Source organism: Microtus pennsylvanicus, chromosome 15 (genome assembly GCF_037038515.1).
Source record: "Microtus pennsylvanicus isolate mMicPen1 chromosome 15, mMicPen1.hap1, whole genome shotgun sequence".
NCBI lineage: Eukaryota > Metazoa > Chordata > Mammalia > Rodentia > Cricetidae > Microtus > Microtus pennsylvanicus.
Window position 1 is genome coordinate 71391355 of NC_134593.1, and position 18068 is coordinate 71409422.

General features: G+C 47.0%; 1 protein-coding gene and 1 long non-coding RNA gene across 5 annotated transcripts in view; one reads left to right on the forward strand and one right to left on the reverse strand.

The window, feature by feature from the left end:
- Clybl (citramalyl-CoA lyase) overlaps nt 1-10299 on the forward strand; it is a 220075-nt gene extending 209776 nt beyond the window's left edge. The window contains exon 8 of one of the 3 annotated variants that reach the window (XM_075949781.1): nt 9995-10299. In XM_075949781.1, the coding sequence (XP_075805896.1) occupies nt 9995-10090 (96 nt within the window). In that variant the 3' untranslated portion in view covers nt 10091-10299. Of the gene's footprint in view, nt 1-788; nt 873-7856; nt 7920-9994 lie in introns of those variants that run through there. The other 2 variants (XM_075949782.1, XM_075949783.1) reach the window with 2 other exon arrangements.
- The window catches only part of LOC142835935 (uncharacterized), a 94481-nt gene that overhangs the window by 38918 nt on the left and 37495 nt on the right, over nt 1-18068 (reverse strand). The window lies entirely within an intron of this gene.

Genomic DNA, 18068 nt, shown 5'->3' on the forward strand with positions numbered 1-18068 from the left:
CTCTGTCTGCACCCCACCATCTTCATCTCCTCTCTTTTATCTGACTACAGAAGTCCAAGGAATTCTCTAAACTATTGGTGCTTTTAGGTTTAGTTTTCATTATGTGTGTGTGTGAGCTTAGTGCCCGTGAGAGTTAGAGGTTTCAGGTACTTGTGAGCTGCCTGGTGCGGACACTGGAAGCCAGACTTGGTCCTCTGCAAGAGCACTTAAGGGGTCTTAGCTGACATACCATCTCTCCAGCCCTGGCTTTTGGTGTTTTATGGTGGTATTTTGTTGTTCTTGTTTATATTGAAAGCTAGTAAATGATATTTTATTTTAGTAAAAATCTAAGTCAAGCATTTCCAGAATTCTCTGTCTTTTCTACTTTAGTAGGACTTGATGGAGGAAACATGGGACTGTCTCACCATCCTAGAGAACCAAGAATTCTGTCTGCTGCCTTCACGTCTCCCTGTAGCTTGCTAAACAGAAATGGGTGCTTAAAACACTCTTAGGAAACACTATTGAGCCAGCTTCTTACAAATTTTCAACTGTGCTGAAAATAAATTGCTGGGGTTTTGTTTTTGTCTTTGAGATAGGGCTTTTCTGTGTATCCCCGTCTGACCGAGACCTCACTATGAAGAATAGGGTGGCTTCAAACTCAAGTGATCCCCTGAGTACTGACGTGGCCACCACAGTATCCACAATATTGACTTCTTGTGCTCTTCTAGAAAAATTAAGACCATTTCCCCCTCTGCAGTACTTAAAAAAAAAAAGCATTAGTATTCTAATAATCTTAAATTATTTTTTAGGTCATGGTAGCCCATTTACATCAGATTTCAAAAAGAGAATCAACCTAGGACCTTAACATTATTGATCTTAGCCAAACATGGAGGTAACGTGGCATTTACTATCTGGGATCGGCAATTGTAGCTTATGTTTGACATGAAATATGGTTTGTTTGATCACCTGGTTACTCACTAATTAGCTGAGGATGACCCTGAACTCTGGTCCTGCTGCCCCCACCTCTAGAGTGCTGGGAGTACAGGGTTTTACCAGCGCCCTGGGGCCTCTGGTCATGCTCACTTCAGCTCCCCTGCACATTTGCTTCAACCTTCCAAAGCCGCCTTCCAGAATCCTTACTTCTCTGACTTGCTAAGCCTACCAGTGAGGCCCTGAGTAGATCTTACCCAGGATGACAGGCACAGGGTGAGAACTGAGTAATTTCAAGCTTCTTCTTTACAAAACTAACTGTGAGCACTCTCCGTCCACTCATCCCCTACCCGTTCCTTTCCAGATTCTTAGAATTTGGCCCCTGTTGACTGTTTGCCATTGTTCTGATTCTGGGAATCGGTGAGCATTTTCTCTACCTTTCTAAATTTTTGTAAATCTTATCTGTCTTCCAATTGATGTTCTGTCAGAGAACCAGCACCCCTGAATCTAGTTTTTTTTCTTTATTTTTTTAAAGATTTATTTATTTTATGCAGTGGGCGATTTGTCAGCTTCTCTGTCTGCCCACCAGAAGAGTGATTTGGGTCCCATGATACTACAGATGTAGACAGCTGTGCACTGCCACGTGGGTACCGGGAATTGAACCCAGGATCTCTTAGAGAGAGCAGCCAGTGTTCTTAAGCCTTGAGCCATATCACTGACAGAGAGCCTGTAAGGCCACTGTAGGCTTTCTTTAATCTTTGCAACCTTATGGGCACGATTTAGAGATGAAGACTCAAGTCTGGTACCATACCTGCGTTTGTGGGAGATCATGCTTGGAGGTCATGCACAGAGACCAGGCACCTGTAGATTCAAGTGCACATATGGCCCAAACCTCTACAACAAGTGGCCTTAAGGGAAACCCCAGAAAATCACAACCTTTTCCCCTGTGAGTGGCAGCAGCAGGCTAAGGATCGCAACGGGAATGTGTCTGCCATGGATCATGTTCTCTCTCTGTTTGGGGGTAGTCCCTAGAGGGGCTCTGTGGTGCACATGCCCAGTACCCTCGAAAGCCAGGTCTGACTAGAGCTGCATAAAGATCACACAAAAGCCTGTGTTCTGTTCCACATCAGCGGTTCTTTGCTATGGATTTTGAAAGCCATGGAGCTATAGAGAAGGGATGGAAAGGCTGGGGGGGGGGGGGGGGGGCTTCTCCAGGCTTTAACTTGGAAAACTGTAGGAACTGGGCTCTTAAAGCCTCTCCGAGCTTGCCTTGGTCAGAAGCTGAAGGACCTTCCCAAGGTGCTCAGCAAGTTGCCACCACCCAGGTTCTCCTGCTTTTCCAGTCAGGCATCAGCTGACCTCCATCAGACGACCATTTAAATGGCTTGCCTATCAGAGGCTGGGTGGAAGGTCACCTGTCTGAATTACACACACACACGCACACACACGCACGAATGCACTCACAGTAACAAGTTAGATTTAAAATTAAAACTTGAAATAATACCTTCATCACATTACAAATGAGAAATGACTTTGAAAACAGCACCAAGGAAGCTGAAGCAGAGGTTTGCCCTGGATCTGAGGCCAATGTGATAAACATAGCAAGACTTTTGTCTCAAATACAGAAAACATTTTGTAAAAGCATAAAAATGCCATCAACCTGGTCTGGTGACACATCCCTTCCATCCTAGCCCTTAGGAAGCAGAGGCAGGCAGATCTCTGAGTTTGAGGCCAGCCTGATCAACATGGTGAGTTCCAGGACAGCCAAGGCTACACAAAGAAACTCTGTTTCAAAAAAACAAAACAAAGCAAAAAAGGAGCAATCAAAATGAACACTCTTGGAGCCAGAAGTGTCACACAGTGGGAGAACACTTAGCATGTATGAGCCTGGTTCAAATTTCTATACCAACAACAACAGCAAAACAAAAAGGAAAAAAAATCTTTTTTGGTAATGGATCTTTCTAATAATATTGCCGTCCTCCAGGTTTGGCTGTGGGATTTGCTGGGGTTGCGGTTTACTTGAATGTATTGGTATGGTAGCTAATGCAGTTGCTACGGGATTCTTCCCATTGCCTCTCCTAGTGCTAGCCAGGGGGGCAAAAACCAGGGAGCCTGTTCCTGAGGGTCCTGTTGAGCGCCCAGCCCTTAGCTTTCCAGTGGTTAGGTTCCTGGTTGAGGGAGGGTAGCTCAAAGAAAGGAACAAAAGGATTACCCTCCTCCCTGTGGTCCCAGAAAGAACAGGCATGGGTGATGCAGGCAGCTAGGACAGAGCATCTCCAGCCCCCATCATCTGCAGGATCAGGAGTTTTGTCCCAGACAAACCCCTCAGCTAGTGAGTTATCAGAATCTGGACCACTTGAATTTGGACATTTGGCCCCTTTCCTCAGACCCTAAAGAACCTTCAGCCATTTGTATCCTACATTGTGCTCTTTCAAAGGGCTGAGGTTACAGGACTGCACCTCTGATCTGTGATTCCTGGGACCTTTCCTTTGCCTCGCCTGAGGAGTCTCTGGTGACCCCTCACCTGCTTCTGTATGTGTAGTCTGCCATTTCCTCAAATCCCTCCACACATCCATCTAACAACCTGACCTTCGAAACTTGACTTTTAAAAAACACTTGTTCCAAAACACAACACAGACCCACCTGCTCCTAACTAGGGTTGGTGGTACACCCTTTAGTCTCAACGCAGAGTCAGAGTTTGAGGCTGAGGCTGGTCTACAGAATGAGTTCCACCCTGTCTCAATGGAATAAAAATAGAAACAAACTAAAGCAAAAATAAAAATCCCACCTGTTCCTCCAAGCTCTCTCTTGCCTGAACTACCCCCATTTTGATGATGCCTTCTCTCTGATTTCCTTGACCCTTAAGTACCACAAAAGGGACGCACTTGACTCCCCTTGAATGGTTAAGTCATTGTGACTCCCCTTGAATGGTTAAGTCATTGACACTAGTCAACCTTGCCTCAACTCAACTTTACAGTTTTGAGGTCGGTCATTATGTCCCACTGGAGGCTTGGGTATTGGTCAGCTAGCCAGTGAATGTTACCAAGCCCAGAAAATGAAACTTGCAGATGGTTTCTAACTCCATCTTCTATTGTCCCATGGCTAACCCAGCTCTGGGTCCCACTGGGGAGCTGACTGCCCTGTGCCCTGGTTACTTTTTTCTTGCCCCCTCCTCTTCTCGAAATTGTTACTCATCCTTCATGTCTCCACTTGAGTGTACTTGCCAAAGAGCCACCATATCTTTTACCAAGTTCCCTGTTGAGTGTGCTTCTCCATTGCACCTGCTTTTCTATTGGCTGTACTTACCATTTGTGTTTTGTCGTTCCTATAGATGGTCATTTAATGCCTTTTCTTGCTTCATGAGGTCAGGGACACATCCACCTTATTCCCTGCTGCAGCAAATCCCCCACCTAACTACACCACGCATGCTGTAGGCTCTCACTACATCAAATAGTAAAGGACCTGAGGTGAACCAGGGTCCCACACAGTTTGACAGGGAGAGAGGCAGGATTCCAGGTTCCTGAGACCAATTGGCATGGACCCTTACTGCATGTGTCAGAGTGACTTATGGACCCAGCAATCATGTACAGTAACAAAGTTTGTTCAAACAACCGCAGGCCCTCCCTGTCGTCCAAAATAAAGAATAAAACAAAGGCCCAGTGACAACCAGTAGGACTTGAGTTTCTTCTTATCCCATTAAACCCCTGTTGTTCCTCCCCACTCTAGCTCACAAATAACTATGACAAGGTGACACACAATCTCTCTCTCTATCTCTCTCTCTCTCTCTCTCTCCTTCCCTCTTTCTCTCCCTCCTTTTTTCTATTTCCTCTCATTCATGAGCTGGGTATGTAGCTCTAAGTCAGAGGACTTGCCTCCTAGTGCCTGAGGCCAGGTTCCACCTTGGTTAAGAAGAAGAGAGAGTAATAGTGTCAGTGTCTAGCAAACTGGTCTGTTAGTGCTCTAGAGGAGAAAAACATGCCAAAACCTACAGGTGCTGAGTGCCAGAAACTGACCCCTTCCCATAGATGCGACCGCTCTTCCTGTCCCACCACTTCCGCAAGGAAACATCCATCAGCATTCTCCTGAAAGGCTTCAGCCAAGGAGGAGGTTCCTGTAACTTCAGGGCCACTCTGGGCTGTGGTGCTGGGGATCAAACCCAGGGCCTCTCATATGCTAGGGTAGTGGAGGGTAGTGCTTTACTGTTGAGCTACATCTCCGGCTTAGTGCCCTTTTCTCATGGGAATGACTTCAGCGAGTCACAAGATCTCCCCCCAACACCATACAGATGACAGGAACTCTATCATGATGTCAGCCCCCACTTCTGGACTCTAGATCACAGACCTGTATGCAATAAGTGCCAAGCCACTGACCGGGGAAGTCCTTGTAGAAGGACGGATGACACCATCAGTCCCTCTGAAATGAAAGTCTGCAGGGTTTGAGCCCTAGGGCCACTGTCATGGGACATGTGTGATGATTGCTGAGTACACAGCCTCATAGCCATGGAGCGTGCAACCTGGTAGGTCCATAGATCTCTGCTCCTTCCATCCTGAGGCATCGGCTGCTTCTCTGCTCCCAGGACTGGAAGCTCATAGAGGGTAGGGGTGGAGTCCCCCCACCCCCGTTCCCCAGGGCCTGGCACAGGTTGCTCTACCCACAATGGGTGGATGATCGGTGACTAATGACTGGCCTGAGAAAAGCCCATGGCTGAGCACCGCGAGGACACGTTGTAAGAGGTCACGGGGTCTCGAGGGGTCTCACACTTTGTAAGCTTCTACTTACAACTTAGTCACTTCTGCAAAAACAGAAGGACTCAAACACAGGAGTGCATTGGAATCACGACACAATCCCTGGCCAGCCTCCAGCATGTAACCCCTTAGACTGAGCCTGGAAACTGTAATTTAACACACCCCCTCCAACACAAATAACACAGCCACACCAGACCGGTTATTTGTATGAGAGTCTGATTCTGCTAATCACAGAACATGCTTAGCACATTCTTCAATCCAAAGGCTTTAAAGAACACCCAAGATTTGAATCAGATAAACATGTTTTGAGGCTAGAGAGATGGCTCACTGGTTGAGAGTATATACTGCTCCTGCAAAGAGCAAGCAGCTCACAACCACCTATAACCCTAGCTTGAAGGGCTCCAGAACTGTCTTCCTAGTTCCATGAGTACCTGTACTCCTGAGCACAGACCCACACATGTGTACACACATATATGTAATTTAAAACAAATCTTTAGAAACAAACATGTTCTGTTCTCATGCTATCCCAATAAGCTCCAGGATGGATTTGCACCAGGTTCTTCAGTTATAGTGTGAGAATGGATAAAATAAAAAGCCTTGGGAACAGAGGTCGAGGAAGTAAGGCAACAAGGCTGGGGGCAAAGGGGAGTTGCTTGCTGGGTACAATTTTAGTTTTGTAAGATAGATCCGGAGCTCTATAGCACAGCACTGTGGGTGTTGGTAATGTGTCTGACTGTATCAGGTTGTTTTTCTAGTGCACACTTTCAACCAAAATGAAACAGAAAAAGGTTTTCAAGTCTTTGTGCTGCTACACATAAAGGCCAGAGGTCCCCACAGGTGTCTTCTATTGCTCTCTACCTTAGTGCTTGAGACAGGATGTCTTGTTAATCCTGGAGCGTTGAACCATTTCGGCTAGACTGACTGGCCAGCCTTCCCCAGGGGCCCACTCGTCTCTGCCTCCCCATTGCTGGAATTGCAGGTACTTGCAGCTTTGTTGACCTATCTCCCGAGTGTTGGAGATTGCACAAGCACTTTATTGACTGAGCCTCTTTCTCAGCCTCCAAAAACTATTTTTCATGGAATGAATGATAGTATCTACTCCTGACTGCTGTTGTGGGCAGTATTTATGAAACAACGTACACAAACCTCCAGTTGTGGCTCAGGGATTAGTAACTCTTCAAAAAGTTATTGTTGTTATTATTTTGTCAGTGTGGTTCTTAAAGTATTCGGTTACAAGTACAGTCTTGTTTAAAAACATTTTAAAAGGATTTATTTACTTGTATGTGTAAGAATGGTTTCCTCGCCAGGCGGTGGTGGCACACACCTAACACTCGGGAGGCAGAGGCAGGTGGATCCATATCTAGTTCCAGGACAGGCTCCAAACCTACACAGAGAGACCCTGCCTCAAAAAAAAAAAATGTAGCCGGGCGGTGGTGGCGCACGCCGTTAATCCCAGCACTCGGGAGGCAGAGGCAGGTGGATCTCTGTGAGTTCGAGGCCAGCCTGGTCTACAAGAGCTAGTTCCAGGACAGGAACCAAAAGCTACGGAGAAACCCTGTCTCGAAAAAAAAAAAAAGTTTGCCTCCACTGATGTGTGTGCCTGCTGTGAATGCAGTACCTGCAGAGGCCAGAAGGTGTTGGACCCCCTGGAACTAGAGTTACAGACATTGTGAAGCACCATATGGGTGCTGGGGACCAAACTCTGTCCTCAGCAGAAGCAGTCAGTCTTCTTCACCACTGAGCCATCTCTCTAGCTCCTTAAAGGCTCTTAAAACAAAATTGTAACCTAAATCTTCAAGATAATAGATGTTCTTCATGTTTTTTGAAATGGGATGTCAATTTTCCAAAAACGTATCAGCCAGCAAAATGGAAACTTATCCATCATCTTCAAACTGTCCCCAAAAATCCAAGTAGCTTTTTGACCAGTTGCATTTAAAAACAACAGCAACAACAAGTCCTGACCACCAGACTGTTTACGCTGTCCAGATAAACCTATGTGTGTTATAAAACAATAGCAATAATAACAGGCATATTATGAATTGATGTGTGAAGGCGTATGGGTTTTCTTACCGACACTGAAGTCCTCAATTTGCAGTGATAAAGGAAAGAGAACAAGGATGCTACATCTTGTTTTCCACTAGAATAAAGGAAATCAACCAGATATGCCTCCACAAAAGAAAGAAATGTTCTTTCTCTCTCCAGGTCTTGAAAAACAGCTGGAAGTATTTCTCATCTCCGGTGTGCTTCTAGAAGGCAATACAATTTCAGGAGACGTGGTCCAAAAGACATCTCTTTTGATGCAGGGCTCATCATTCTTTGTTTGTTTTATTTCATGTGCATCTATGCTAACTTTCTCTCTTCAGCCTGTTGGCTAAACCTTGGAAGGACAGATGTACTGTCTTACAGGGGCCATAATCCACTTGTGGGCGGTGCTCCAAGAGGCCATTGTGTTTCCCATTTACTCCAATGGGAAAACTAGACTATTGCCTTGTAAAACAGCATGGGACCCAAGCCCTGATCTCCACAGAATGCTAACCTGGGGAACCTCCCCAACCAGATCCATGAAATTCATCATGGTCCTAGATAACCCAAATTAGCTCTAGGCTATATGGAACGGGCCAAAGGCCAATTGAAGGGTATAAATGGTAAAAGAGAGAGAATCAGAAAGTGACCCAAATACAGGATTTATGTCACACAGATGTGCCTAAGAGTCGGGTTCATTATTCTGAGACTAAGAGGGTCAGGCATTCCTGGAAAAATTCTCGTTCTGTAGACTTTCAAATCTCTCTCTATTGAAAAGGTAAAATCTGAAGCTTATCACCAAAGATTCTCTGCTACGGGTTGTTTACTTCCTTCCTACGAGTACACCCTTTGTGCCTCTCTCATAACCCTCATGGCCGTTCCCAGCATGCCTGTCCCAGAAGTCCTGTGCAGGAAGGAGCAGCGAGGGCAGTGCCCGCAGACTATTGACAAGTTGTACTTTGCCTTATGAAACAGGGGATGGGCTGTGCTGTATAGAAATGAACTCTCAAGGGTTAGGATGGCTCCACCTCCAGATCTCCAGAGGCACCTGCTGTCTCTCTTCGCACATCCTTGAGAACAAATGACCAGATTGGACTGGTGTGGCTCAGGGGTAGAGCCACTGACTACAAGGGTCTGAGTTTCATCTCTGGCACCTCAAAGACAAATAATTGAAAAACCAGGCACAGTAGCCCATGCATTTAATCGCAGCACTCAGGAGGCAGAGAGAACTGTTGTGAGTTCAAAGCCAGCTCTGTCTACATAGCAAGTTTCAGGCTGGGACTACATAATGAGACCCTGTCTCAAAAACAACAACACACAAAGGACCTGAAACCAGATTTGGTAGCTCACACCTGTAATGCTATCAGTCCCAAGACCAAAGCAGGAAGATTGCCGTGAATTGAAGGGTAGCCTATGTTAGAGAGAAACAGCAAAACTCAAAGCCAACAGAAACACAAATACTTAAGTGATGCAGCAGGATCTGGGCGTGCTGCTTTCTGTCTGGTAAATTTTCCTTCTGTTGATTCCAGTGAAGACTTGAAGTTGGGCGGCTTGGTGGTGCTGCCTGTAACCCTAACCCTTCCCAGTCATGTAACTTTGGAAGGTTCACTACTGTAAGCCCCAGTGTCCTAACTTAGAACGGGGCTCATATCACACACCACACTGAGTGGGTGTTTACAGAAGGCTTAAGAAGTAAAGAATTTGCAAGATGGGGGTGCGCAGGGGTTGGGGGGCAGAGGCATCTCCCCGTGTGGTCAACAGAGAGTGACCGCTTTGTCCTTGATGCCTCTGCCCAGCAGCATGGCCTCGTTTGGTTCACTGTAGTCGACCTCCCATTTTCTCATCACCCTGGAGTAACACCTTCACTGTGTCTGGCGAGAAGGAAGCATGTATTAAGCTGATAATGGACTTTTTATAAACAGTAATCACTCACCAGAGCGCATACCCTGCTGCAGAGTCCCACACAATATTTCAAAATGAAATGAGGAAATATTTAAATTTTTCTTCCACGGCTGTTTTCCGTTTGATTTTTTTTTAAAAGAGTGAAATGAACAGTTTGCCATGTTTTGTGTCTGATGTGTTTCTTTTTCCTCTCTGTTAAAATGCTGAAGGATTTCCCCCCCCTTCCCTGCCTCTATAGGAGGATAAAAAGAAATCTGTCCCCTGCAATTTGCTCTGGTTTTTCTCAAAAGTTGGGCAGGAAAGTCAGCATCACTCAGGTGGTATCTAAAATGTTCTCGCCGTACAAGAGTGCACGCAAGAAAAGAAGCCTATAATTTCCGAGCATTCTTTCAGGAAGTTTGTATTCTGTTTTCCAGGGAGCCTTTACTTTCCGAGGAAGTATGATCGACATGCCATTACTGAAGCAGGCCCACAACATTGTTACGCTTGCCACATCCATCAAGGAAAAATGATCTGTTAAATGAAGCCCTCCTCAGGCGGGCTGAATGGATACAGTGGGTCGCTTAAAGACAAACCACGGTACCCAGGGCAGCGTGCTAGCACGCCCCATCAAATGAAACCTTGTTTCATTTACAGTTCATGTTAGTCACGACTCCTGCCCTCCTCCTGTGTCTTACTGACCAGTTATTCTAACAATAAATTTTCTTCCTTTGGAATCTAAGTTCATGGCTTTTCTGTTGTCTATTAATGTGTTATAAATACGGGTTTATTGTTTCATGGGGAGCAAAGATGGGTGGGGAGAAGTTAAGTCCTCAAGGAAACAGGTATTCTGGGCTGTGTATACTCTCCCCATTCTTCTTTTATTAGGAAATATCTCCAATATTATTCAGTTGTACAGTGGACGCCACAGATAACTTTAAGGCTAAGTTCTTAAAGAATAATATCAAGATTTTCAGCACTCTGAGTAATCAGATAAAATGACAAAGGTGACACTGGAAATGTTAGGTATCATATCGGTTTATAAAAGACAGTTTCTAAAAAAAAATCAACTTTCAGAACTGATTCCAGGGGGAGCCACCGCCCCCCCCCCAATGTTCTATCCATATGGTGACCCTGAATGCTCTCATCTTGAGCGAATACTTGAGGTCAACAGTTACTGGCAATTAAAAAAAATGAATGCAGGGAAAACAAGACCGTTGATTCTCCCCTTTATCTTCCTGCTTAACCGTTCGCCTTTGAGGCCATTTCCCCCTGTAAACGTAGGGCCAAGATAGGACTCCCTCAGCCATAAACTTGTATGTCCAGAGGACACAAAGCCATGGGCCAGGCCGGTGCATATGGCCCCCTGCGAGATTTGCATCACATAAGAGATGGGGCTGTAGGTCATATGGGTGGTGTGGTTAACGGGCTTAGGAAAGCTGTTTTGAAGAGGTTAACCCAGCTTGGGGGAAGGGTAAACAAACATAACAACCAGCCATTGTTCCCTATTCAGCACGGTACCCTTCCACTGGAGGCGAAAGGGTATTGAAGCCTCAGAGGATCAACTTGTGCCTGCCAGAGGACGCCAATGAAGTTTGAAACACCAACAAGCGGAGATTTTGTTTCTCTCCCTCATTAAAACCACGAGCTTTTGTGCGGAGACTCTGGACCCCTGTTCTTTAAGAAATTAGCAGAATGGGAAGTTTAAAACTCCACACCAACCTTTTCATGACCTACTCAGCGGCGTGGCTGCTCCTCTTAGACAAACACCGCAGGGGAAGGCTGTTCTGTTTATTTTAATTTGTAAATAGAAAACAGTTGTTTTTCCACTTTCGTTTTTCTCCCCCTTCCTAGGCCCTTCTGGTGTATTCCGTTAGGGGCCCCTGGCGTGTGCCCCATCGGGGTCTACTTTTCACCCCAACCCTTTCAGTTCCTACAGAAGGCCCTCGGATGCCATATCATCACAGCAATGCCAGGCCAGAAACCATGGTCGCCACCACCACCATGAAGCCCAGTTGCCGGGTAGGAAGGGGAAGACCATGCTCTGACTGGCATGTGGCTGAACCAGATGCAGACCTGATAGATCAGGAGAAACATGTTCTTGAGACGTGAATATTCACAAGCAGGAACCCTGAGGGGCTTTGTAAAGAGAGATGAGGCCTGCCTGCTTTGGACCCTGTGTCTCCCCTACCCCATGAAGCCCCTCGTTAAGAAGTCATTATGCCTCACCTGGGCCGCCTCTTGCTACCCCAGAGTCTCTGGAAAGGTGGGTGGGAGTGGGAAGGAGGAGCTGTCCTCCTGCGGATGGTGGTTCAGGACAGCGGACAGGGGCAGTGGACAGCATTTCTGGGTGAGGAGCACCCCCAAGTCCCCATGCTGCGTCTGGAATCATGAAGTCAAGTGTACACAGAGTAAGCTAGAACCACAGGGGTCCACGCTTTTCCCTTAAAGACTTAGGAAGACTGTTCACAAGCCAGCAGAGACTGGAGGGCCTTGATGTACCCGTCCACACACACACACACACACACACACACACACACACACGTCAGAAACAGCACTGGTTCGGATAACCTTTGGCTGTAAAAGGATCAAAGGGTACATGTCCTGGCCTCCACTCAGCAATGCCTCAGCCCCCAAGCCCATACAGGTTGGACCTCCACAAGCAAGGGCCTCCCTCTGAGGAAGCCCCACCTGTACATGGTAGAAGCCACAGAGTCCTCAAGGAAAGCAACCTTTCAAAGTGGTGCTAGAGCTGGGCCTCGTGAGTCCTCCCAGTCCACAGCAACAGGGCCGTGGACTCCTGGGTCTCTGCTGTGTTGGATTATCTCTGAGTCCTTCTCACCAACGTCCCTGTTCATACAAAAGCACCCCATTTGGTTCTGGTTTTGATTTTGAAGCAGAATCTTGATATGTATCCTGGACTAGCACCAAACTCACAGGAGTACCCCTGCATCATCCTCCTAAGTACTGAGATTACAGCCGTGCACCACCATACCCAGCTCAAAACCACCTCTTTGACAAAGCCTTCTCAGATGTGAGGTTGATCATCTTCGTAACCAAGAGATCCCATCTGTGGTAGGATTACAGGACTGGGGCCCATAGGAGATAAAGATGTGGGCCAATTGCCCATTCTCTAAGCAGATACCCTAACAAGGACCCTAGAAGAGAGGGCGGTGTCTACCGGAGTCCCACGGAACCTCATTCCCTGAGAGATAGAATCCTAAGACACAGAGAAGCTAGGAGGCAGGTTCCCCACTTGTGCTACCCACATCCCTGGTACCCTGGAGTAGGTGACAGAGCAGGGCTTGCAGAGATGCAGCCAAGGCTGAGGGAGATGAAGTGGGCCTTCATCTTCTGTGCCGGGAAGGGCACACAGGAAGGGGACTTGGCTGCTCATCAGATTAATTAAAAAGAAGCATACCTGTTTATATTTTTCTGTCGCTCATGACAGCCACTTTGGCCTATTGCCCCCCCTTGTTATTAATTCTAGGGGGCTAAATTATGGATAACACTATTAAAACATTATCAGAACTAATGAGAAACAATTACTTAGAAAATGAGCCAGGACAAGATTGAGCTGAGAACATCAGCGGTTGATCGCCGCAGATTAGTTTAATAAATCATCAGGTGCGAAGCAAGACTGACTGGATCAACGCAAAGCCTCGTCACGGGAAAATGAAATTGCGATTTTTTTGCATAATTTTTTCATTAATCTCAATAGGACCCGTGTGGTGTAGATTGCTTTATTCCTTTAATACCTTGCCCGGGGGAGGGGGTACCCAATAATGTCTTCATTGTTTTACTGAGGTCTTAATGACAATCTGTGACAAACTCATTTTAATGTATAGAGGATTGTATCTGTACAGTCATGTTTTATTGAAAGGGTGAGGGAAATTCCCGCTGGATGAGGCCCGGGCTAGGACACAAGTTAGGGAGTTTCTCGAGCCTTACCTTCAGTTGTCCACCCGGCCGGCACACTGCTCTAGAGACAAGCTGGGAATAGCCCGGGGAATAGCGTCAGGGGAATGAAGACTTCACCTCCTATAGTTTGAATTTGAAAGTCTCTTGATTGCCTGGCATATTTTGCTGGGTCAATAGAACCAACCATGCAGTGTTCCGCTCTCTAAAATAGAAGTCATTATCGCCTGGAACACCTTTGCTTTGAATAGTTTTGTGGGAGTTAGGGAAACTGACTTTCTTTAGAGACTGTGGAATTTTCTAAGTTGCCACAGGGAGAGGAAAGAATACCGGCTCTCCACCCCCTCCCTTCTTTTCTTTTTCTTTTTCAGGACATTCTGCTTTTAGAGCTTACATTTATTTTGCAATCTGAATCCTCTGAGTTTTTATTTTTATTTTTACCCTCTAGTGTTAGAAAAGCAATTGAAGGAACAAAACCGGTCATAAGATTTTTTTCCACAGGGACTTGTGAATATTAATACTGGTGGAGGTCACAGGACGGGTCTGTAAACAAAGCAGGATTTGGGAACAACGACCTGTCTCCCGGGGGTGCCCCCTGCAAGGCCTTCACTTTGCAATTTAGGGGAAGTAATTACCGGACCCTAACATTGAAATGCTAAAGCCTAGCTCTTCTTCCCCCCCCCCCCCACTCTGTTTTAAACTGAGGCCGGGGCTAAGAAAGCGACCGAACTGGAAAGGAAATTACTTTCAGAGACCCAGCTTAGTGCCTGTAAAACTTACGCAGTGGGACCCGGCAGCTTTTCGCTCTTCTGTTGTGATGACTTTTGTCGTTAGTGGAGACGGTTTGTTTAATTCCAGCAATTATTTGACGGCACAACTCCTTCAAAATCCATAAGAATTGCTAGTGACACAAAGCAAGCGCTGGAAAGACACTGAAGTCCTCCCCGGTGTGCAGTTTGTGGCGATCCACTCAGTTTCATCTAAGCGGGTTATTACATTTAGGGGAACTATGTAACTGTGTTCTTCATATATATATATATATATATATATATATATATATATATATGTTATTATATATTTTTCCTTTATTTTTTTTTTCATCGTGACTGATCGGCTGGGTTTTCCTTTCGCTGCTTCCTACGGGAAGGGTAAGGCGAGCCTGGTACCTGCGTGCCGCTGAGGAAAGAGACGTGCCCAAGTGATCAGGATAGATGTGTAGGTGTTCCGTCCCGCGCCTCCCACCGCCTGCGATCGATCAACTTGCGGGCTTAGCCCCGGGGCAGAGACCAGCAGGCTCCGGACACCATTTGGAGGGTGCTGCCCTTCCCTTGGCGATGAGTTACACGCGTGTAGCGGTACTGGGAATTGGGGGAGCACTGGCCGTCGGGGCCAGGCCCGGGCGGCAGTGGGGGGATTCCAGTGGCCCAGTGTCCAGGACTGCAGGCCTCCCGGACCCCGTGAGCCTGTCACGCAGCCAGGCTGTAATGGTACAAGATCAAAGGCTGCCCCGTGTCCCCGCGGAGCCAGGGACAATCCCTCGCCTTTGTGCACGGTTGCTAGGAGCCGGAGAAACTAAGAGAAAGTGTCAGAAGCGTGTTAATCAGACTCGTTACAGTGTAACAATAACGTCTCTCTCGGGGCTCCTGGGCCCCTGCGCACCCCGCACACGGGCCGGACACCTGCGTGGGGCCCATAGCCGGTACTGGGGACCCGTCGTCTGGGTGTGTCAACAACACCGAAGCTTGCTTCTGGGCCACGCGCGAAGGCAAATTGTGGGGGAGCCTCCAGTGCCGGGCGAGTCCTCTGGCTTCTGCTGTACTGGTTCTGAGTTCTCCTTTTAAAGATGACCAGATTTATGGGCCAGGGAACCTGGGAGGACTCAGGTCTGCTGCCTTTTCAACCATTCAGTCTAGGCGTTCAGGTTCCTAACTCGGGATCTGAATCAGGGAAAAGACACTCACTCCAAAGCAGACAGCTTTCTGGTTAAAATTCCCCCGGTCGCAGCAACTTTGGATTTCTTTACAAGTCTGTGAGAGAACACCACACATTCTAATCCCCAGGGTAAGAGAGAAGCAGAACTTTGCTGAGTTAGTATATTCCCCTGAAGTTTTTAATGGGGAGTCTGTCCTAGGAACATTCAACTAAATTCATATTCAGCCAATATCTGTTGAGTTCACTGGATGCCAGAGAGCTGTCCAAAAGTCACAGGGCTCTCTACTGATAGATTCCCTTCCGGCTGAACTGCCTGTGTAGGCTCGGTTTGTTGGCTGGGCCTTGAGTACCAGGTCAGCTAGGGGCTACATAGTGAGACCCTGACTCAAAATATAAAATAAGTCTGTTTGATGTCCAGGAAGGAACAACCCTGCCCCCAAATAGTGTTATATATTAAAACACAGTTACTATAAGAACAGAAGTTTGAATTAAGAATTTAAAATGTAGCCATGCGGTGGTGGTGCACACCTTTAATCCCAGCACCCGGGAGACAGAATCAGGGAGATCCCTGTGAGTTTGAAGCCAGCATGGTTTACAGAGAGAGTTCCAGGACAGGCTCCAAAGCTACACACACACACACACACAAAAAAAAAAAAAAAAAAAAAAAACAAAAAAAAAAAACAACCAAACAAAAAGAATTTAAAACGTTTGGAAATCCATCAACCCAAACTCTTTCTTCCTCTGCACAGTATGAAAGTCAAGCTGTGCCAGCCTGCCGTCTAAGATATGAGGTCGGCCCTTCCGTGGTGTGCACATGCTCCACAGACTTGCCTAGGGAGTCACTAGTTGCTGGCCTGGTGCCTCCTTTTCCTCCCTGATCGTGCACAGGGAACTGCAGTGCTCAGCCACAACTAGAGACTGGCTGAAGTGAGGAGGCTTTCATGTATGTGACCTTTTACTTGAGAACCACCTGAAGGCGTAAACAGACAGAACCACAGCCCACTAAGTTAAAGACAACGTTGGTGTTGATGGTCCCTTAAGTAATGGAACTCAGAGACCTTGGTGGGCTCTCCATTGATCTCAGCCAACTCTGGTGAGTGAGGGTGGGTGCGGGGGCGGGGTGTTGAGACAGGCTCTGTTTGTGGCCCTGATTGGCCTGGAACTTGTAGATCAGGCTGGGCTTAAACTCATAGAGATCTGTCTGCTACTGCTGGGATTAAAGGTCCCAACATGCCAGTCCCTCCCCGCAAGCCAGTTCTTATATTGTTGTAGATTCCTTGTAGGTCTACAAAACGCGCGCGCACGCGCACACACACACACAAAACCAGACATGTTCCCTAGTCTTGGGCATGGGAGGAACTGTACAGAAAACAAAAATTCATCACAGTAATAACAAAACCAGTAGACAAAATTCCCTCTTTTGACCAGAAAGCAAGCAGTAACTGGTGAGATGGCTCAGCAGGAGAGATCCTTGTCTCCAAGCCCAAGGATGTGAGTTTGGCTCCTGAAACCTACATGACTGAAGGAGAGAAAACTAACTTTTACAAGTTGTCCTCTGAGACCACACACACACACATGCCCACGCGCGCGTACACACACAGGAGAAGGAAGTAGTGTTTAAAGAGAGAAATGCAAGGGAGGCCAAGTATGTGTCATGATCGTCGTACTCTCTGCTGAAGGCGGGAAGCAGAGGAAGCAAGCAGGACTTTTGGTCTCCAGGATGCCAAATAATTGATTTAGCCCAGTTTTGTTTTGTCTTTTCTCTTAAACAATGAAGGAAATTGCTTTTGTTATTTAGATACACAAATTGCATCACGAAGAAAAAGAATGTTCTGGCTTAGGTGGCTCTGTGTGGTGTCTCCAGGGGAACTCACACTCCAGGCTGCTGGCTTCACATCTCCTAAGCACCGGGAGGGAAGAAGGGAGAAGTCAGTGTGAGCCCTGGCTTGCTTCTTTTCAGTAGGTGGCTCAGCTCATAACCATGCTTGCTAGAGCAAACCAGTGAGCCGAGTTTGATCCCTGGAAGCTAACTCAGCACTCCTTTGAATGTATAGTGGGGGGAAAACAGGAGAAAGTGGGCAGCTGAGGCAGAGGGGTTGGGATGCCTAATGTATGATACATCATATAGAGGCAAAAACAGGAAAGACCCAGCCTCGATAAGGTAGCCTTCAGATAAAGTAAACTTCAGACCTCCATGTATACACACACACACACACACACACACACACACACACACACACACACACAGAGAGAGAGAGAGAGAGAGAGAGAGAGAGAGAGAGAGAGAGAGAGAGAGAGAGAGAACACTGATGGTCTAAACTCCATGACAGAATTACCAGGAACTGGGATTCCTATAGAGGCTTCTCCCACGCTCGCCTGAGACAAGGGGCTGCCATGAACTCCAGCTCCAGCACCCTGGCCCCCCATGCACTGGGTGCTGCAACATCTGCCTCTCTAACTGCACGGATTTTCCTGCGTGAGTTTCCAACCTCCCTTGGCATTATCCTCAAGACAGCTAACCTTCCCAGACATGCCTGTCCGTGAGGGCTCTCCAGTTCCTCCACAGCCTACTCCTCTGCCCTTCTCCCAGTGCACTGGACTGGACGGTTACTGGAGGACTGACTTAGGCATGTCTGTACCCCACAGTACACATAGTGGACA